Source organism: Macaca nemestrina, chromosome 16 (genome assembly GCF_043159975.1).
Source record: "Macaca nemestrina isolate mMacNem1 chromosome 16, mMacNem.hap1, whole genome shotgun sequence".
NCBI classification, from domain to species: Eukaryota; Metazoa; Chordata; class Mammalia; order Primates; family Cercopithecidae; genus Macaca; species Macaca nemestrina.
The window spans coordinates 77,439,444-77,462,824 of record NC_092140.1 but is presented as its reverse complement, the minus strand read 5'-3'; the positions used below and the strand labels follow the sequence as shown (position 1 = coordinate 77,462,824).

Genomic DNA, 23,381 nt, shown 5'->3' with positions numbered 1-23,381 from the left:
TCAGTGTTTTATCCTATTTTATTAATATTTTTGAAAATACTGACATTTAATCTTTTGCCTCAATCTTGAAACCTTAAGATGTTTGCATATTTTAGGGATCCATATGGGCAGACTCTAGTCAATGAACATATTACTTGGATACTTACAGCAAATGGTTTTTAACTTGGTATATTTGTTGCTCACATTTGTATTTTTTTGTGTAGAACATATGCCTGTGACTCAGAAGGAACAGGAAAACAAATCCAATGCATTTCCCTCTACATCATATGGAAACTCCTTTCCAGAAGACTGTACATTTCTGTATGTATATAAATTCTTTGTTATTAATGCTTTTGCTCCTACAGATTTCTTCTTTATAAATCACTTGACATTAGAATAGATGAGATATACAAAAAAAATTTTTTCCCATTAAAGCTTTAAAAGTTGTATATTTTAGTATTTTATGTAGGATAGAATTTCATGAGTCTCTGAATAGGTTATTTAATACTCCTAGTTAAGTCTTTTTATAAAGTTTAGCTTAAGATGTCTTTGTGTAATTTATTAATACACTGAAATCTACCAAGTAGTGTGTTTTTTTTGTTTTGTTTGTTTTTTGTTTTAGTGCTTAGATTATACCGGAGAATTTAAAAATGTCAAAGTGTTTCTTTCAGTATCAGTTGAGTTTTCACAATGCATAACAGCTCTGAAGTAGTATCAAAAAGTTTATGTATAGACTATGGGTCTGTGTCTATATTCCATAAGCTTATGAATAGACTAAATTTTTCTGACCTTTCCTTTCTCATTTTATCATTACATTCAGTAAAGACTCTTTGGCATAAAGGAGAATTGCAGAAGAGTGAATCTGATACTCTGCCATGTAGTCTTTATTTTTAGTAGATAATACCTGGGCCTAACCCTTCAAGTACTAATTACAGAGAAGTTTCTGAAAGTTCTCTAGAGTAAAGAACATAGTTTCAAAACACAAAAAAAAGTATCTTTAGAAAGAAACTTCTTTGTTACCCTAATTTCATTTGTTCTTTCTGCTCAATATTAAATTGACCCAAAAAAACCTCAATATATAATTCTTTTTTTGATTTCGTGTCTGTGAGAGTTGTAGATAGACACTGTTTTGTATGATTTGGATTTACAAATACTAGAGATGTCATTGCAGTTTGAGTGGGTCTCAAAAGGCCCATAAAATTATTTTAAAATGCTCTAAAGCTAAGTTTACACTTTAGCTCCTTAATTGGCCATTTCAGTAGCTCACAAAACAGTTTTTTTCCTAGAAATTCTGACCTTTGAATATACAGTGTAAAATTTCATAAGTTTTTAAGAACAAATTCACTGAGTCTAAATCACTAAAATATAAAGTTCTTTTTCATGCAAATTACCACCAAACAAGCTCTCTACCAAACAGTTATCTATATATTTAGACATTATATTTTAAACTTAAATGCAGGAGTGGTTTATTCCTGTGAAGTATCATTTTTTTGGTTTAAATTCATTATACCAGCTTACCAGAATCTTTTTGAATTTTGGAATATTTTTTGTCCCTTTTAGCTTATCATCTTGTACAAATAAATAAGCTTTCTAATATTCATTATGGTCACCAAAAACAATATTGACCAGGACATGACCAGAGATAAAAACCTGTGGTTGGCTCACTACTAGACACTGTTTCTATTATGCTTCAGAAAGAACTCTTTAAGCAACTGTGAATTTACTTGTACTGTTGTCCCACCTACACTTCTCACTTACAAGGTGGTCATGAAAAATCAAGGTTCGCTGCCGTAGCGTTCTGTGGCATTGCCAGACATTATTCAGACTTATTGAAAACTTTGTCAAAAAAGAAAATTCAGTTAATTTTGATTTTTCTCACCTACTTGTTGACTCAGCACCTAGTCTTGGCCTTTTAAATTCCAAATATTTAGAAGTCACACACTTGATGCCTTTTTCTGGAAATTTTTAAGAGACCAATGTTAAGCTAACCTTTCTATATTTTCTGTAACCTGTCCTCCTTCCCTTTTTAAAAATCAGGGCAGTGAGAACTTGAGGATAAGTGGTCACAGAAAAAATCAGGGCAGTACTGTTTTATTTTTAATTTTTCCGTATTTGAAGTTTTTTTCCCCAGACCTTGAGATTTAATTTGTGGAGTCTTCTATATGCTTAAATAAACTTGAGTTCTAGTACCCTCTCTTTAACTGTCACAGACTTCAGTTTGTTTTTATTTTTTTGTTGTTTCCAACTTGAGAGCCATACTTACAGATGGAAAAGACAAACGCAGAATTGTTCTTGAGAAACTCTTCCTTCTCTTTGTTATCAGTTAACCTTATCTTTCTCCTAACAGATTATTTTCTTGTTCTAAGCATAACTTTAGTTGTTTTTTGTTGTTGTTGTTGTTGTTGTTGTTGTTGTTGTTATTTTATTAGCATTTTTGGAAACCTCGGTTCTTACTAAGCTTTGTGATACTTTTCTTACCGGTTCATACCAATGTTTCGTATTCATAATTAACTGTCTTCTTTTATATGTATACTTGTAAAAATCCGAGCTGCCCAGAAAAATTGAGTTGGTTTCTTTAACTGTTTTCCCATCTCTTTAGGACTGTTTGTGATTATATAATCAGAATTTCATTTCCTTAAGAATCTCCCATCTCTCTTGTACTGTATTGACACTCAGAGGCTTTTTTTTTTGAGATTATATCTAACTTTGAGTTGAGCTTTCTGAGATCCTTTCAGATGAAGGTACATGTCTTATTAGGCTTAGGATTTTCTTCCTTTGCTGTTAAGAATTCCAAGGAAGCATTTCATTTTTGACCGGAATTATGTTTAAATAATTCCTTTGATATTTCCTCTGCAGGCCAGAAGTTTATTGCTTATTTTACTTTCAGTACTTAAACCCTCTTAGCAGGCCAGTGGTCACATAGGCTGCCTGGTAAACTAAATGGTCAATAACTTAAGCCAGGGATTCTCAGCCCCGGCTAAACTGCTCAAGATTAGGCTGAGCATGGTGGCTCACACCAGTAATCCCAGCACTTAGGGAGGCTGAGGCAGGAGGACCAGTTGAGCCCAAAAATTCAAGACTAGCCCGGGCAACATGGCAAAACCCCATCTCTACAAAAAAATAACAAAAATTAGCTGGGAGTAGTGGCACATGCCTATGGTCCCAGCTACTTGGGAGGCTGAGGTGTATTACCTAAGTCTGGAAGGTCAAGGCTGCAGTGAGCCATGATCACGCCTCCACGCTCTAGCTTGGGTAACAAAGTGAGACCCTATTTCACAAAAAAGATTACACAAACTATCAATGGCAAACCCCAGGATGAAATCTTGGGTCTAATAGGACACAGGCTTCAGTTTTTTGTGGGGTTTTTTCTTTTCTTTCTTTTCTTTTTTCTTTTTTTTTTTTTTTTTTGAGACAGCAGGGTCTCACTTTGTCTCGCTGGGTGGACTGCAGTGGCACATAGTCACAACTCACTGTAGCCTTGACCCCCTAAGCTCAAGCGATCCTTCCACCTCAGACTCTCAAGTAGCTGGGACTACAGGTGCATACCACCACACCTGGCTAATTTTTAACTTTTTTTTTTTTTTTTTTTGTAGCAATGTGATCTCGCTGTGTTGCCCAGGCAGGTCGTGAACTCCTGGTCTCAAGCAATCCTCCCTCCTCAGCTCCCAAAGTGCTGGGATTACAGGCATGAGCCACCCCACCATGCCCAGTCAGTATTTTATTCTTGAGTTGAACTGAATTTCTACTCCATATAAGTGAGTTATGACATAGGTAAATGTAAAAATTAAAAATAATAATTAAAAAGATATCCTTTTTATACTTTTGTGATTTTAGAAGTCTGAATTCCTTCTTTTTTTTTTGGTCAAGTGTAAACTTTGGTTTGTCAGGAGTACACACCTATTCAAGCTAGCTTAAGTAGTGGACTTTATTAGAAGTGTACGAGGCGTGCAGCTGTGGTTAGCATACTGGGTGATATTGGGCTTGCACCACTACTTAAAGACACAGGTGTAAATTTAAGCCATTATGTGGCTTTTTACATGACATGCACACAAACCCAAAAGATTATTTAAAAAAAAACATGCACACACATGTACCTAGACATACATACACACATACATGTAAGTAAAATAGGTCTTGAAGAACAGAAAATGTAACACAGCAGGCCATGTGAACACTAAAATAGGAACTCAAAAGTCAGTACCTAAGGTCTAGGTTGACACAGTCTCAACTCTACTTATATCTGTTACCAGTAGGTTTCTTCTCTTCCCATATGACCAAACATAGCTGCTCCAGCTGGACTCTAACCTTCTAGTGCAAGTGTTACCTCATGAGACATATATACATATATATATAATTTTTTTTTTTTTTTTTTTTTTTTTAAATAGAGACAGGGTCTAGTCATGTTACCCAGGCTGGTCTTGATCTCCTGGGCTCAATGAATCCTCCTGCCTCGGCCTCCCACAGTGCTGGGATTACAGGTGTGAGCTACCACACCCAACCATTTTTTTAAATATCTTAATTTAAATTCTTGAAAGAGACTGTATAAAAAGCCTAGTATATATACAAGACCCAACATCTTTGAGTACACTGAAATTAATATACCTGCCTTTCAGAAGAGGATGACCAAAGAAGGGACCGAGCAAAATAACAAATTTACCTACTGCATTCTTTAGATGAATACAGTTTACATTCTTGTTTTAAAATATGCCCCCTTAATGGTCATAGAGGATAGAATGATTTCTTACTTTAGCCTTGCCAAAAGCTAGATAATCATTTGGCAACCTCTAAGCCTTGCTCCACGTTGATGTTCAGGGTGACTAACTACACCTGAATTTACCTCTAGCACTTTTAATCAGTAACTAGATTTACAATACTGTACATAGAATTGGTTTTGTTTATTTCTGGTTTTTTTTTTTTTTTTTGAGTAATGTATCTTCACACCTAAATGAAGTTAACCCTCCTCTCCATAAAATTGGGATGAAATTAGGTTACTTTATACTTAAGACTTGTAAGTTGGGTTTTTTTTTCTTCTATTTAGTAAAATGAAGCACAGATAAGAAAAATCTTTTCTAAGGTTCATGCTGTTTTATTTTTATGTTTTTCTCCTTTTCTGTTTTTTTTTTCTCATCTCCTCCCACTCCTCCCTAACTCTTCTTAAATGTAAAACATGTATTTCTCTGTGTTAATTGCTCAGTAACTAGAGTCTTGTATCTCCCAGTTTTTCTTTATTAGTCATAAGAAGAATACTTTTAAGCTAGTTTGACTCTTGAAATGTAAATTCCAAATTACAAGTTTTACCAGCATATTTACTATTACAAATTTTAGTCCTAAGTAGTTCTAATACAGCTCCAAGTAGTGGCTAACTTGGAGTTGTATTTGTTGTGTCATATGAGGAAATTATGTAAAGGACATTAAACTACTATTCAAATATTTGTTGTTATTTAAGAACTAAAGATAACCCAGATACTTTCTCTCTCACATATATCCTGAATTAATCCCTTCATTATTCCAAGAAAAATTTGAGTCATCTACATTAATATTTAATGTTCCCCTTCCTCCAAAGAGCAAAACAGGAACCAAAAATTTCATACCTGAGGCCAGGCGTGGTGACTCATGCTTGTAATCCTAGTACTTTGGGAGGCCAAGGCAGGCAGATTGCTTGAGCTCAGGAGTTTGAGGCCAGCCTGGGCAACATGGTGAGACCCCATCTCTACCAAAAATGCAAAAAATTAGCTGGGCATCGTGACGCATGCCCATGGTCCCAGCTACTCTAGAGGCTGAGGTGGGAGGATTGCATGAGCCCAGGAGGCAGAGGTTGTGGGGAACCAAGATTGCACCACTACACTCCAGCCTGGGTGACAGAGTGAGACCCTGTCTCCAAAAAAAAAAAAAAAAAAAAAATTCATAGGCGAAATGGGGAACTCAAATGACATTTACAGAATAATATACTACAGAATCCAATTTGAAACATATTTATTTGGTTAAGTCAAATTGAAAAGGACAACAGAACAGTTTACTATCTCTATAAATCTCTTAAGTGTATAAGTAACTTGAGAGTGAGTAACTTATGTCAAAACCAAGAACAGGGCCATGAGAGCCTAAGGAATGTATTACAGTGAATTCTGAATGAAAGAAAATAGGGCGGTTTATCTCAGATAGACAAATAAATAGAATATCCGGAGTTCAGATTATACTATAATTTCTTATAAGAAAAAGTGGTAAGAAGGAACTTGACACTTAATAATAGGGAACAAGTAGTTTCCAGGTACCACCTTTGAAAAACAAGAAGATATTGGATACTAAAATAAATCAAGGACCAGGCAAGGTGGCTCACACCTGTAATCCCAGCACTTTGGGAGGCCGAGGCAGGTGGGTTACTTGAGGTCAGGAGTTCAAGACCAGCCTGGCCCACATGGTAAAACCCTGTCTCTACTAAAAATACAAAAAGTAGTGGGCATCTGTAATCCCGGCTACTTGGGAGGCTGAGGCAGGAGAATCGCTTAAACCCGGGAGGTAGAGGTTGCAGTGAGCCGAGATCACGCCACTGCACTCCAGCTTAGGCAACAGAGTAAGACTCCGTCTTAAAAAAAAAAAAAAAGAATAAAATGAAATAAAATAAATCAAGGAATAAAAATAATTACTAAATTGGATTAGGCTAAAGAAGATAGAAATTAAATGGAAAAGAAAAACAAAAGGTGAGTTATAGAATATATTTCTTACTATGTTATGTCCTTTCCAACATTATTCAAAAGCACTAGGTAAATTGAAATTATTTAGGGAAACATAACCTTACCTTCCCCTACCCCCTCATTTTAATGCATTAGGCATTAGTACATTGTAGTCCATGGATAGTGATGGATTTACAGTAATCATTTCGCTGTGTTCTCACCAATTTTTTTTTTACTATCTTTTCAAGAAATTTAAAAGATAGAGTGTATATATAAAGGAATATAACTCACACCATCCAGAATTTACAGCTCTTAATGTTCCATTGTATGTACTTCCAGTCTCTCTTTTATTTTTTATTTTTTTTGGAGATGGAGTCGTCGTTCTGTCACCCAAGCTGGAATGCAGTGGTGTGATCTCGGCTCACTGCATCCTCTGCCTCCTGGGTTCAAGCACTTATCCTGCATCAGCCTCCAGAGTAGCTGGGACTACCGGTGCACACCACCACGCCTATCTAATTTTCTGTATTTTAGTAGAGATGAGGTTTCACCGTGTTGCCCAAGCTGGTCTCGAACTCCTGAGCTCAGGCATTCTGCCTGCCTCAGCCTCCCAAAGTGCTAGGATTACAGGCATGAGCCACTGTACCTGTCCCCGGTCTCTTTGTAAAAAAGAAAATAAAACATTATAGTATCTTTGAATTATATTCAACCTCCCAGCATAACAGGCTTCTTTGCCCTGTCTACCTTTCTAGGAGCAATCACTATCATCAATTTTTTAAAAATTTATAATTGACACAAAATTGTACATATTTATGGCAAACATTCAATGCAGGTATACATTATGGTATGATCAAATCAGGATAATTACCATATCACTATAAACATTTATCATTTCTTTGTAGTGACAACACTCAAACTCTTCTAGCTATCTTGGAAAAAACACACTGTTATTTGCTATAGTCTCCCTACTATGTAATAGAAGACCAGAATTCATTCTTCCTGTCTCCTTTTTATCTTTTATTTTTTTAGAGACAGAGTATCACTCTGTCACCCAGGCTGGAGTTCAGTGGCACGATCATAGCTCCCTGTAACCTTGAACTCCTGTCACAATCTTCCCACCTCAGCCTTTCCAGTAGCTAAGACTACAGGCACATGCCATCATGCCAGACTTATTATTTTTTTTTTTTTTTTCACTTTTTGTAGAGACAGGAACTTGCCATATTGCCTGGGCTGGTCTCGAACTCGTAGGCTTAAACAATCCTCCCACCTCCTCCTCCTGAGTTGCTGGGATTACAGGCTTGAGTGACCGTGCCTGGCCTAATCTTCCTCTCTAACTGTAACACTGACCAAGACTAACCTCTCTCAGTGCCCCATTCCTTCCTGCCCTCCCCTACCCTCTTGATAATCACCCTTCTACTGTCTACGATGAAATCACATTTTTAGATTCCAGATATGAGTGAGATCCTGCCATGTTTGTCTTTCTGTACCTGGCTTATTTGACTTAACATAATGTCCTCCAGGTTCATCCATTTACCAGGTTCATCCATTGTTACCGCAAATGACAATATTTCATTCTTTCTTATGGCTGAGTATTCATTGTTGGTGTGAATGTGTATATATGTGTGTGTATACACATTTTTATCATTCATCTGTAGATGGGCATTTATATTGATTCCATATGTTGGCTACTGTAATACTGTAATAAACTGGGAGTGCAGTTGTCTTTTTGGTATACTGACTTCGTATCCTTTGGATATGTATCCAGTGATAGGATTGCTGGATCATATGGTTGCTCTATTTTTTATTTTTTGAAGAACTTCCATACTGGTTTCCATAATGTCCATACTGATTTACATTCCCACCAATAGTGTACAGATGTACCTAAGAGATAATTGCAGATTTGGTTCTGGACCACTGCAATAAAACAAATATCACAATAGAACAAGTCACAAAAAGGTTTTGGTTTCCCAGTGCATGTAAAAGTTACATTTACACTATACTATAGTTTATTAAGTGTGCAGTACCATTATGTCTAGAAACACAATGTACATACCTTAATTTATAAATACTTTATTGCTAAAAAATACAATAATCTGAGCCTTTAGCAAGTCCTAATCTCTGTGCTGGTGAAGAGTCTTGCCTCGATGTTGATGGCTGCAGACTTGTGGGCAGAGGATTACCCAGGTGCCGAGGCAAGAGACTGAAGGCACAAACTGTTTCAGCATAATAAAGAAAATAGTTAGAATAAGAATAGTTATAATACAAATTAGATACAGAGATGATCATGGACATTATCAATCATTAGTATAGACATTATTAATCATTAGCTTTTAATATTACTCTTTGTTGTATTACTAATATAACTAAGGAATGACCAGCAGGTATAGGGTCAGGTGCTGAAGGGACATTGTGAGAAGTCACCAAGAAGGCAAGAGGTGAGCCCTCTGTCACGCCCGCATAAGGGCCACTTGAGGGCTCCTTGGTCAAGCGGTAATAGCCAGTGCCTGGGAAGGCACCCATTACTTAGCAGACCGCGAAAGGGAGTCTCCCTTTCCTTGGAGGGGTCAGGGAACACTCTGCTCCACCAGCTTCTTGTGGGAGGTTAGATATTATCCAGGCCTACCTGCAGTCATCCAGAGGCTTAAGCCCCTCCCTGTGGTGCTGTGCTTCAGTGGTCATGCTCCTTGTTCACTTTCATGTTCCTCCCATACTCCTGGTTCCTCTTTGAAGTTCTTAGAAGATAGCAGTAGAAAAAAAATAGTGAAAGTCTTAAAGTCTTTGATCTTTCTGATAAGTGCATAGAAGAAAACGCTGACGTATGCTGCCTTCTGTCTCTGCTTCGGCTACCTGAAAGGGAAGGGCCCCCTGTCCTATGACCATGTGACTTTCTTGACCTTATCAATCACTTGGACGACTCACCCTCCTTACCCTACCCCCTTGTCTTGTATACAGTAAATATCAGCACGCCCAGCCATTGGAGGCCACTACTGGTCTCCGTGTCTTGGTGGTAGTGGTACCTCGGGCCCAGCTGTTTTCTCTTTATCTGTTTGTCTAGTGTCTTTATTTCTTGCGATCTCTCGTCTCCGCACACGGGGAGAACACCCGCAAAGCCCCATAGGGCTGGACCCTACACTGACTAATGAGGGTGGTGGCTGCTGACTCTTGGAGTGCTATGACAATTTCTTAAAATAAGACAGCAATAAAGTTTGCTACATTGATGGACTCTTTCTTTCACGAAAGAGTTCTCTGCAGTATGTGATGCTGTTCATTGACAGCATTTTACCCACAATAGAACAGCTTTCAAAATTGGAGTCAGTTCTTTCGAAGCCTGCCACTGCTTTATCAACTAAATTTATGTAATGTTCTATTAATAAATCCTTTGTTGTCATTTCAACATTGTCCACAGCATCTTCATGAGTAGATTCCATCTCAAGAAACCACTTTCTTTGCCCATCCATAAGAAGCAGCTCCTCATCCATTCAAGTTTTATCCTGAGATTGCAACAATTTAGTCAGATCTTCAGGTTCTACTTCTAATTCTAGTTTTTTGCTATTTGTATCACATCTGCAGTTACTTCCTCCACTGAAATCTTATGCCCCTCAAAGTCATTCATGAGGGTTAGCATCCACTTCTTCCAAACTCCTGGTAAGGTTGATATTTTGACCTCCTCCCATGAATCACAAGTGGTATCTAGAATGGTGAATCCTTTCCAGAAAGTTATTTACTTTGCCCAGACCCATCAGAGGAATCACTATGGCTGGCAGCTTAATAGCCTTATAAAGTGTATTTCTTTTTTTTTTTTTTTTTTTTTTTTTTTTTTTTTTTTTTTTTGAGATGGAGTCTCGCTCTGTCGCCCCCGGGCTGGAGTGCAGTGGCCGGATGTCAGCTCACTGCAAGCTCCGCCTTCCGGGTTTACGCCATTCTCCTGCCTCAGCCTCCCGTGTAGCTGGGACTACAGACGCCTGCCACCTCACCCGGCTAGTTTTTTGTATTTTTTAGTAGAGACGGGGTTTCACCGTGTTAGCCAGGATGGTCTTGATCTCCTGACCTTGTGATCCGCCCGTCTCGGCCTCCCTAAAGTGTATTTCTTAAATAATAAGACTTGAAAGTCAAAATTACCCCTTTGTCCATGGGCTGAAGAATGGATGTTGTGTTAACAGGCATAACAACAACATTAATCTCCTTGTACATCTCCATCAGAGCTCTTGAGTGACGAAGTCATCATGGCTCACTGCAGCCTTGACCTCCCCAGGCTCAGGCAGTTCTCCTACCTCAGCCTCCTGAGTAGCTGGGACTACAGGTGTGCACCACCACGTCCCACTAATTTTTTTCTATTTTTAGTAGAGATGGAGTTTCTCCACGTTGACCAGGCTGGTCTTGAACTCCTGGGCTTAAGCAATCCTCCTACTTCAGCCTCCCAAAATGTTGAGATTGCAAGCATGGGCCACTGCACCTGACCGTAGTCTCTTTTTATGAGGAAAGTATACTCTTATGTTTATATTTGGAAATTTTATAAATAAAAAGTGTTTTAAATGTATGTTCCTCTTGACCTAGTAATTCCTCTTAAAGGAATGTATTTCAAAATAATAATCAGGAATTTGGTCAAGGATTTATATATGAGGATGTTCATTAAAGTAGTAACATAGAGACAAATTGGAAACAAACATTTTCAACATTAAAAGATTTATAGGGCTGGCGTGGTGGCTCACACCTGTAATCCCAGCACTTTGGGAGGCCAAGGTGGGTAGATCACTTGTGGTCAGGAGTTTGAGACCAGCCTGAACAACATGGTAAAACCCCATCTCTGCTAAAAATACAAAAATTAGCTGGACTTGGTGACACATACCTGTAATCCCAGCTACTTGGGAGGCTGAGGCACGAGAATCGCTTGAACCTGGGAAGCAGAGGTTGCAGTGAGCCGAGGTCATGCCACTGCACTCCAGCCTGGGCAATAAAGCAAAACTCTGTCTCTCAAAAAAAAAAAAAATCTAGATAAATTATAGTACATCCTTTCACCTGTTAGACTCTGAAATCCAAAAGCTTCCAGACCCACCTGATTGATGAAGCTCTATGAAAACAAGCATTCTCATTTATTGCTGAAGGAACTGACACAATGGAGAACAATGTGGCGATATTAGTGAAATAACTAATCCATTTGCCTTGTGACCTAACACTCCCATTTCTGGGAATATGTTCTGCAACAATATCTTTACACGTATGAAATTGTTATTCATACAATAAAATTCATAAGTAATCTTAAAGATTATTACAATAAAATTAGTTATTAAAAGATCACTGTATAAGTTTACCGTATATGTTCTAAAAGATAACTGTGTAAGTTAACTAGTCCACTATTGTGGTCTAGCCTATACTACATGTTGTGGAAAAAAGTCCATTATTGCAGGCTAGGTAATTAAATTGTGGACTTATGCAAAGGATTACTATACATTTGGAGAAAGGATGAAGAAGCTCCATATCTGCACGTCCTATGTGGTAGCCACTAGCTACATGTGGCTGTTTAAATTTGAATTAATCAGAATTAGATAAAATGTAAAAATTCAGTTCTTTGGTCATGCAAGCTACATTTAAAAGTGCTCAGTAGCTACATACGCCTACTGGCTACCATATTGGACAGCACAAGTATAGACCATTTCTATCAATGGAGAAAGTATTTTTGGATGGCACTGCTTTATATAGTGTATTAGTCCGTTTTCACGCTGCTGATAAAGACACACCCAACACCGGCCAATTTACAAAAGAAAGATTTTTTTTTTTTTTTTTTTTTTTTTTTTTGAGAGGGAGTCTCGCTGTGTCGCCCAGGCTGGAGTGCAGTGGCGCAATCTCAGCTCACTGCAAGCTCCGCCTCCCGGGTTCACGCCATTCTCCTGCCTCAGCCTCCTGAGTAGCTGGGACTACAGGCGCCCGCCACCGCGCCCAGCTAATTTTTTGTATTTTTAGTAGAGACGGGGTTTCACTGTGGTCTCGATCTCCTGACCTTGTGATCCGCCCGCCTCGGCCTCCCAAAGTGCTGGGATTACAGGCGTGAGCCACCACGCCCGGCCAAGAAAGAGGTTTAATGGACTTACTGTTCCACATGGCTGGAGAGGCCTCACACTCATGGCAGAAGGCAAGCAAGAGCAAGTCACATCTTAACATGGATGGTGACAGGCAAAGAGCTTGTGCAGGGAAACTCCCGCTTATGTTACCATCAGATCTCATGAGACTTAATTCACTATCACGAGAACAGCACAGGAAAGACCTGTCCGCATGATTCAATTACCTCCCACCAGGTCCCTCCCACAACACATGGGAATTCAAGATGAGATTTGGGTAGGGACACAGCCAAACCATATCATACAGCAAATACAACCCGTCTCTAAAATACCTGTATTATAATACGTAACAGACACCTAAAGATAGAACATACTATGTAAAACAAAACTCAGATTATTTGTGAAAGTTTAAAACCTGATTTCCAAACACATGGAAGCTTTTCACAGATTTTTTTTTTTTTTAAAGACAGGATCTCACTCTGTCACCCAGGCTGGAGTGCAATGGTGTGATCATGGTTCACTGTAGCCTCAACCTCCTGAGTCCAAGCATTCCTCCCACCTCAGCCCCCAAAGTAGCTGGCACTACAGGCATGCACCACCGCACTTGACTAATTTTGTTTACTTTTTGTAGGGATGAGGTTTCACTGTGTTGCCCAGGCTGATCTTGAGCTCCTGAGCTCAAGCAATCCTTCCGCCTTGACCTCTCAAAGTGCTGGGATTACAGTTGTGAGCCACACACCCTGCTGACTTTTTTTTTAGATTAATAACCACCCCATTTTCTCCTGTCAGTTTTGCCATTTTTTCAGATGTATCAATATGATTGCGAGGTAGATCACATACTATGGAAAGAATTCAGTTGGTACTATTGTTGAAGGCAAACAGTATAAAGGATTCTTGATGAATTAATAAGTTTTCAGCCAGCCTTTGTTTTTGGCATGTAAGGAGCTTGATCCCAGCAAGTAACCTTCTTCAGTGCTTTATTGATTGCGTGCTCTAAATCAACTCTAAATTTGCTAGGTGCTATGAAATACCTAACAGAAAGTTACAGCTGTAATCACAGCTTCCTGGAGTATTCTGAAATCAGGTATAAGGCAGACCTGGTGCATGCCTGTACCAGCTATTTGGGAAACTGAGGCAAGAGGATCACTTGGGGACAAGAGTTCAAGGCTGCTGTGTGCTGTGATCACACCTGTGAAGGGTCACTGCACTCCAGCCTGGGCAACATAGCAAGACCTCATCTCTGAGAAAAGTTTTAAAAATAGATACAATGTTCATATGGCTGCAGAACATCTTAAAATGTGTATCTTAGAGTCTGGCTTATTTTAATATTGTCTAAGAAGATAGGAAATAATTATAGTTTTTTTAAAAATGAATTGAACTATAAGTTTGAGATGCTAATGAATAATTTATTTTAACAGAACAACGGAAAATAAGGAAATTCTCTCTCTTGAAGATAAAGTTGTAGACTTTAGAGAAAAAGACTCATCTTTGAATTTATCTTACCAAAGTCATGACTGCTCTGGTGCTTGTCTGATGAAAATGCCACTGAACTTGAAGGGAGAAAACCCTCTGCAGCTGCCAATCAAATGTCACTTCCAAAGACGACATGCAAAGACAAACTCTCATTCTTCAGCACTCCATGTGAGTTATAAAACCCCTTGTGGAAGGAGTCTACGAAACGTGGAGGAAGTTTTTCGTTACCTGCTTGAGACAGAGTGTAACTTTTTATTTACAGATAACTTTTCTTTCAATACCTATGTTCAGTTGGCTCGGAATTACCCAAAGCAAAAAGAAGTTGTTTCTGATGTGGATATTAGCAATGGAGTGGAATCAATGCCCATTTCTTTCTGTAATGAAATTGACAGTAGAAAGCTCCCAAAGTTTAAGTACAGAAAGACTGTGTGGCCTCGAACATACTATCTAACCAACTTTTCCAGCATGTTTACTGATTCCTGTGACTGCTCTGAGGGCTGCATAGACATGTGAGTAGAAAAACATAGCATTTCAAAAAATCTTCTGAATGTAAGGACACTTGTTAAGAAGTCTTGTTATGTATTAATTTGTCTATCTAAAACCTGTTAGAGAGTCTACAGTAAGACTGGGCATGGTGGCCCACGCATGTAATCCCAGCACTTTGGGAGACCAAGGTGGGAGGCCAGCTTGAGCACAGGAGTTTGAGACCAGCCTGGGCAACATGGCAAAACCCCATCTTTACAAAAAAATTTAAAAATTCGCTGGGTATGGTGGTGTACACCTATAGTCCAACTACTCTGGAGGCTGGGGTAGGAGGTCTGCTTGAGCCCAGGAGGTCAAGGATGCAGTGAGCTGTGATCACACACTGTATTCGAGGCCTGGACAACAAAGCAAGACCCTGTCTCCAGAAAGAAAAAAAAAAAAAAGTCTACAATGGGAAAATGAGCTCTCACTAGCAGTAGGGAAAAAAACCTCTAATCATTTGCCAAATATGGTAATTTGAAACTTATTTCTTCCAAGGATGCATATTTCCTTTAATCTAGTACTAATACATTAAGAGATCATCAATAGCATTACAACAAATGATATTTAACAGTGCCAGACACTGTGACAAGTACTTTACATTCATTCTCTTAATCTTCACAAAAACCCATGAGGTAGATAATATCTCAGTGTTATACATGAGGAAGTTAAGCCTCAGAGAAGTCAGTTTGGAGAGATCATAGAACAAATTGTAGAGACAGGATTTGAACCCATGTTCTTAACCATTGGGTTGTATGTTGCATTTTACTTTTAAAAATCATTTGCTGGCTAATGTGATGCTTATAACTAGTGTTTTCTTGATCGTAGTATAGTATTAATATCCCATTAAAAAATGAAAACATGTTCTAATATATTAAGACTTTGAAAACCATTTTAAGGGTGTGTAGTACACATACATTTGTAGGAATACAGATATAGAGTGGTGTTGCATTATATGTACATTTAATGCAAATTTAGCTACCCATACTTGGCAAAAAAAGAATAAGAGAATGATAAATAATTTAAATAGCATAATAATAGTTTTCACCATCCTCTCAGTTAATTGGAGTGTAAAATGAGAGCTATATCTACTGTTACCTCAGTTTGGCTCAGTTCCTTGAGGCCTCTCATAGAGAAAACCTCTCAGTGCACTGTTTTATTCCGTTTAAAAATATGTATTTTATTTTGTAAAGATTACCTCTAAATGTAACCCAACTACCTCATCTGGGGACTTGGCTCTCCAAAGGAATAGAAACAGGTACCTACGTGCACAAGACTGGGAACTAGGCCAATATCTCACAGGGCCTGGAACTGTATTAATGAAAACCTTGTTAACAGCTGTAAAACCAATAGGGTCAGAGCCAAAGCGTTAGAGAAGGCACCCAACGTAGAGCAGCACAAAGGACTAAACCCCACAGAAGGTATGATTTCAAACAAACATTTAAAGCACCCCCGCAACGATGTTTAGGACCACGAAGGCAGCATGAATCCCGGCAAGAAGAGAGAATTCACACCTGAGGAATCAGAGATAAATGTTGAATCTAATTGAAAGGGATTTTAAAACAGGTATAATTAAACTGTCCCAAGAGGCTGGGCACAGTGGCTCATACCTGTAATCCTAGCTCTTTGGGAAACTAAGGTAGGAACATCATTTGAGCCCAGGAGTTCGAGACCAGCCTGGGCAACCTAGCGAAACCCCATCTCTACAAAAATACAAAAGTTAGCCCAGCGTGGTGGGACGCACTTGTAGTCCCAGCTACTCAAGAGTCTGAGGGGGGAGGATCACCTGAGTCCAGGGAGGTCAAGGCTGCAGTGAGCCGAGATTGCGCCACTGCACTCCAGCCTGGGCAACAGAGTGAGACTCCTTCTCCAAAAAGAAAAGAAAAATTATTAACTTTGAGCAATACCTAATCCTGTAGAAAAGTTAAAAGGAATTAACTAGATTTGTATATAGCATGGATGGGTCTCAAAAACATTATACTGAACAAAAAAAAAGCAAGTTATAGAATAATACCTATAGTAAATTTTTTTGTAATGAAAAACACACAATGTATTGTTTGTAGATACATGTGTATATAAAAGCATAAAGGATGCCACACTAAATCTCTTGAAAGAGTTTAGTTATATCTGTAATGTTTTACTTTTTAACTTTTTTTAAGAAGACCATGCATATGTGGTGTATATGTGGTACGTATATTTTAAATTATATATACAGGGAAAAGAACTAGATAAAATGCTGACAACTAATTCCGGATGGTGAAAATATGGATGTTTATTATCTGTATTTTTCTGTACTGTATTGTTCTGTACTTTTTAAACTTTGCACACAAAATCACATGGGAGAAAACAATTACAGATTTTCATATCTGTAAACAGAATCCAAATTAATGAATTTGTTGATTGTTGTCATTGTTCTTTTCTCTTGCAAACAAGCAGCCACCATTCTGATGTGTATGAATTAATAGAGAAAATACAGAAGAGAATCATAGAGGAAAAGACCTTAAAGTCACTTGTTCAGCAAAGGAAACTAAGATCCAGAGATTTTAACCAGCTCACCAGCAGTCACTTACCTAGTTATACAGCTAGAGTCCCCAAGTTCCTTACTTTGTATCAAATTATGGTTCCCTATCAAATTAGTTAATCATCTGAATAGAGGGGAAAGTACATAAAGTTTTATGGTTGCAAGCTTCCTGCCTCGCAACAGTATGAAAAAAGGATTCAATAATAGCGTCAATCTCCCCAGTCTGTTTCTGTGTCACTGGAGTGAGAGAGAACTTAAGACATCTGCAAAACTACATCCTTACAAATTTGACATATTTAAGTTTATCCATTGTAAAAGAGCAGAACTAGCAGAATTCTCACAAACTTCTGTGCTGAACAGTGAAATTAAAGGAATTGATTTTTAAAAGCTAAACTCATATAGTTAAGTATTTTATGAGCAAATAGAGATGCAGTGCAGTTTACAATTATTTATAAACTTTTGGGAGGTATTGTCTTTCAAAGAGATCTGTGTAGGGAAAAAGCTCATAGTGTTCATGAGCCAAACTATTCTAAATGCTATTGCATCTTTTATTACATCATTTACACTTTTATCAAGACAGTCTCTTGACTTAACTTGGTGCTTTTTCATTCTTTCTCCAACCACTGCCTTCCTTTTAGAACAAAATGTGCATGTCTTCAATTGACAGCAAGGAATGCCAAAACTTCCACCTTGTCAAGTGACAAAATAACCACTGGATATAAATATAAAAGACTACAGAGACAGATTCCTACTGGGTAAGGTACCTTGAGGATTTGTTGCAGGGTGTGTATATCTTTGAAGGTGGGTACCTTTTATTGTGGTCTAAAATCATATAGATGTTATATCTAGTTTAATTTGGTTCCAATACCAAAAATCTAAATTATTAAGGAATAAAAATCCTGTATATTGTTCATGGAAATGGTAGTCAGAGACCACACATACATCATGCGGAGTGTACTCGAACACTCATCTGCTTTGAGACTGGCTCTTACCCCTGTAGGATCAGCCTACTTTGGGCAGCCATTTCTCCATTTAAAAATACGCTGTTTAGAACTCATTTGAGAATTGGGAATTTTCAACCTTTCAAGGTACTGACTCACTTTATCTTCACAAAGCAGCTCTATAAGGGAGGTACTGTCATATAATCTCCATTTTAAAAATGCAAAGATAAAGCACAGAGAAGTTAAATAACTCATCCAAGATAATACAGCTAGTAAATGTGGAAGCTGTGATGGGAACCCAGGCACCCTATCTCTAAGAGCTTTCACATTTAGCCTGCTTCCCTCAGTAGTTGTCAGTGCCAGTGAAGTGGCAATAAACTGCTTTTTGCTTTATGAGGTGTCTGTTTTTCTCTTTTGCATATTTTGTTGACAGCATTTATGAATGCAGCCTGTTGTGCAAATGTAATCGACAGTTGTGTCAAAACCGTGTTGTCCAACATGGTCCTCAAGTGAGGCTACAGGTGTTCAAAACTGAGCAGAAGGGATGGGGTGTACGCTGCCTAGATGACATTGACAGAGGGACGTTTGTTTGCATTTATTCAGGTAAAGCAAAGGTTTATTTTAAAATTATTCTAGGGTAGGATCCTCTTTTCTGAATATCCATTTTCCTAGCCAGGGCCGTTGAGAGCTTACAACAAGGTAAAGAGTAACAGTATCTAAAAGGAACATCAGAGAAAGGCAGATGAACTGGGAACTTGAGCACTAAAAAGATGAGATGCTTAGGAGGTACTTTCTTCAAGAAAAGAAAGGTTCAGAGATGACACGGGTTTTTGTGTGAGGGCTTGTTATGTCCAAGGCACATTTGTTTTGTCCGCATGGCTACAGGTACTTTGGGGTAAGGGAAGAAAACTTTTTAAAAGTAAAAAAACTAGATGACTAGCTTGCCAAGGTAAAGATTACCAGTCAAAAACTTTCTTATTCAATGTTTTGAGCTATTATTAGAATTTAACAAGTTAATTATGTAATATCTGCATGTTATAATTCAGTCAGTGCCTTTAGGCAACTCACTCTATTTTGGGGACTGCAGAGAGTTGTCCATGCCGCAGAGCAAAACTTCCTGAGCAGTGTGTTACAGTCATGCAATTACTGATTCTTTAGGGCCACAGCCCCCAGGACCAAACACATCAGTCTTCGGTAGTCTTACACATTTACCTCCAGCATGTCAGGCAAAACCCCTTATTTTCTGTGCACATCCTTATGTGAGAAAGTTTGGGAAACACGGCTTTAGAGCCAGTCTAAAGGAATTGTCCTTGACTTAGTTCTAGCAGCTAGGCAGCAGGGAACAGAACAACCAGGTTCTGAAAATTACTCATCTGAAAAAATCAGGTTTATCTGTTTACATGACCAAGTGCTTAAAAAAGAAAAGAAAAGAAATGTCAGGTTCACATCAGGGAGGGCAAGAAAAAGCTTGCAGAGTTATCTGAATTCAGAGTAGTCACACATATGGATCCCTGCCACTCCCCACTTACAGATCCACATTCTACACAGCCTGCCTAGACATTCATCTCTCATACTTCTCAAAATAACTGTTGGATGAAAGCTACCTGTAAAATGCCAAGCAGTGTCCAGGAAGTATCATTGGTTTTATCGTTGTTGCTAGAAAATATACCTAAGATATGTCTCTGACCTAATGATGGGTAAGAATATCCTGCTATTAATTTGGACTTGGCAATTATAATATTGAATCCCTTGAAAGAAAATGCATAAACTTTAAGATTTTAGTGTTATGCAGAACTTAATATGACAACACTAGGAACATATCACCACATATTTAAACAGGTACTTTTGTTAAAAATTGTAAGTTTCAGATGATAAAGCCTTTTTAACTAGACAAAAGCTACAATTTTATGACTAGAGGTCATCTCTAATTTTCTAGGGTATTTTCTGATCCATATCTTTGTTTTGGATCATTGTAGCTAAATCTCTTCTCTTTTGTATTTTACCAAAACAGACAGATGGTTTTTTTAGATACCCTGTTTTTTCATATACTAGAAGATAAGAAATATCACATTGGTCTTTGTCTTGCAACAGTTTTGTAGGATGAGTTAATGTGTTTATCTTCATTGTAAAACGTATGGGTTCTTTAGTCATGGAGTCGAAATACAGATGTCTATTTATTGTTAGCAATTATCTTCTGTGTTGTTCAAACTCTTTAACATTTTCCTTTTAGGAAGATTACTAAGCAGAGCTAACACTGAAAAATCTAATGGTATTGATGAAAATGGGAAAGATGAGAATACTATGAAAAATATATTTTCAAAAAAGAGGAAATTAGAAGTTGCGTGTTCAGATTGTGAAGTTGAAGTTCTCCCATTAGGATTGGAAACACATCCTAGAACTGCTAAAATTGAGAAATGTCCACCAAAGTTCAGTAATAATCCCAAGGAGCTTACTATGTAAGTAACAGCTGAAGAACTCAAGAGTAAATCTAAATTATCAATCAATTGGTTCATTTTGCTTCCCCTCTTTCTTTCTTTTCTCCTCATTTGTATTTATCATTTTGCTTCAAAGTTGTTAAGTCTAACACTTTGAGAAATCCAGGACATTTAAAAATGTAGCCAATGTACTATCCTCAGTGTTCCAGTTCTGGAATTTTACCTTATATGACTTCAGTCAGGTTTTTTATGGATGTCATAAGTTTTGCTGTTTTTTAAAATTTTCTATCATTTTATCTGAAAAGTTTTCATAGGTTCTCTTTCTTTTTTAAATGTACTTCAAAAATTGTTTAAAGTATGATTATATTTACTTTCTCTGGGGAAAGGAGTAAACATACATGTTCTTACTTAGGTTAATTTCTAATAATTAAGGATATTTCTGTAATAATGAATATTATCTATACTTCAATAAAGAGAATGAAAAGAATTTTTAGTGATACAGAATAATTTTTTTTTTCCTTTTTAGGGAAACGAAATATGATAATACTTCAAGAATTCGGTATCATTCAGTTATTGGAGATCCTGAATCCAAGACAGCCATTTTTCAACACAATGGGAAAAAAATGGTAAAAACTGCAAAATGTAGATGGGACCCTTCTTTTCTTTTTTAATTTTTTTTTTTTTTTTTTTTTTTTTTTTTAGTAGAGACGGGGTCTCACCGTGTTAGCCAGGATGGTCTTGATCTCTTGACCTTGTGATCCGCCCGCCTTGGCCTCCCAAAGTGCTGGGTGGGATTACAGACGTGAGCCACCGCGCCTGGCCTTTTTTTTTTTTTACATAGAGTCTCACTCTGTCACCCAGGCTGGAGTGTAGTGGCACAGTCACAACTCACTGCAGCCACAATCTCCTGGGCTCGAGTAATCCTCCTCCCTCAGTCTCCCGAATAGCTGGGACTACATGTGCACAGCACCATGCCCGGCTCTTATTTAGTAGAGATGGGGTCTCACTATATTGCCCAGGCTGGTCTCCAACTCCTGAGCTCTAGCAGTTGTCGTGCCTCAGCCTCCCAAAGTTCTGGGATTATAAGCGTGAGCCACCGCACCCAGCTGATGGGGCCCTTCTGAGATATAAACAATTGCCTTTCTATCCTTTACTTAGCTCAAAATGTTTGTGTTACTTTATAGTGTGTAGAATTTCTTTTATTGTTTTGAAATGGTGGACTGTGGAAATGCTAGGACCATGTTCTATTTACTTAGTATCGTCCACGGCAGTTGGCGTGTTTCCAGCTTGGCTGTATGAGGAGAATGCTGGTCATGATCTGACAGTGTGCTCCACTGAGATCGATAGGTATCCCATTCTGAGAATTTGTGGGAGAAGCTAAAGTGTTCAGGAGTTAATAGTGATATATAAGAAAAGGGACAGAGTAATTTAGGTGAAGGAGAACAAGGTTTTTGTTTTGTTTTGAGATGGAGTTTTACTCTTGTTGCCCAGGCTGGAGTGCAATGGTGCAATCTCAGCCTACTGCAACCTCTGCCTCTTGGGTTCAAGCGATTCCCCTGCTTCAGCCTCCCGAGTAGCTGAGATTACAGGCACCTGCCACCATGCCCAGCTAATTTTTTGTATTTTTAGTAGACACGGGGTTTTCATCATGTTGGCCAGGCTGGTCTCAAACTCCTGACCTCAGGTGATCCACCCACTTTGGCCTCCCAAATTGCTGGGATTAGAGGCATGAGCCACTGTGCCTGGCCGAAGGTTTTAAGATGTATGAGAAAGAAGAGATGCAATTTTAGGAAAGAATCATCCAGAAAACAATATTTTACATTGTAGCCTCTGAGGATACCCTTTGCATTGTGAACTAAGATTAGTCAGAGACTGAAACATAGAAGCAGAGAAAGAGAAAAGAGAACAGAGAGAGACATGATGGTAGCTTACTTTAGAGCTTGTTGATGAAAAGTAAAAACTCTTCTCTAGGTGTTATGCAAATATTTGACCTCTGCCTGGTAATGGTACAGTAGCTACCTCAGGGTCAGAGAATTATGAAAAGATTGGCCATGGTGTCACACAGACCAGGTTTAACCTCCAGCTCTGCTGCCTGCTAGCTGGGTGGTATCTCCATACATACATTTCTTTTATCTGTAAAAAGATAATAGTATATGTTTCCGAGTTAGGAGGATTAAATGAGATAAACATCAGCAACTTGCTTAGCATAATGCTTGGCATCCAACTAACTGCTCAGTACATGTTGACCATTCACATACTGAAAACTTTCATAATAATTATATGGTCAATGTGTATTGAACACTTAGTTGGTTGTCAAGCATTGTGCTGAGCGTATACCCCTCTTTTAAAGTTATCATTACTACTTAAAGTGACTGCAGTGTCTACAATGCGTAAGCACTATCAAATTCGTTAACCTTTCTTTGAGGTAGAGAGTAGCCAATGAGTGTTTTTCATCTTTACACAACTTACAGTTGAAGCCAAATTTATAATCTAGTAATAACACTTTCTCAGTACTGAGGATGATTAGAATTGAGGGATACAGACAGATGCATTAAGATTTTAATTCCCAAAGAATTTCTTGACAGTCTTTATAACTGTGGCTTAATAAAGCACCTAGAAGTAGAACACAGTCAAAGGGGATGACACATTTTGCCTCCATTAGTCTAAAGACTCCTTATGATATCAGCTTTGAGGCTTTCAAAACGAATCTAGTACATATGGCCTATGATGATTGACACTTGATAAAAGAGGCCTAACTGCTAAATACTTTTGCCTGACCTGGAAAGTAAAGA

The 23,381-nt window shown here is 38.1% G+C and overlaps 1 protein-coding gene across 3 annotated transcripts in view; it reads left to right on the top strand.

Annotated features, from left to right (window-relative positions):
- The window catches only part of LOC105490704 (SET domain bifurcated histone lysine methyltransferase 2), a 54,390-nt gene that overhangs the window by 21,287 nt on the left and 9,722 nt on the right, over positions 1-23,381 (top strand). For 2 of the 3 annotated variants that reach the window (XM_024795712.2, XM_011756580.3), the window contains exons 7-12: positions 204-300; positions 14,116-14,679; positions 17,852-17,968; positions 18,588-18,757; positions 20,385-20,610; positions 21,116-21,215. In XM_024795712.2, the coding sequence (XP_024651480.2) occupies positions 204-300; positions 14,116-14,679; positions 17,852-17,968; positions 18,588-18,757; positions 20,385-20,610; positions 21,116-21,215 (1,274 nt within the window). The remainder of the gene's footprint in view (positions 1-203; positions 301-14,115; positions 14,680-17,851; positions 17,969-18,587; positions 18,758-20,384; positions 20,611-21,115; positions 21,216-23,381) is intronic. The other variant, XM_024795713.2, reaches the window with a different exon arrangement.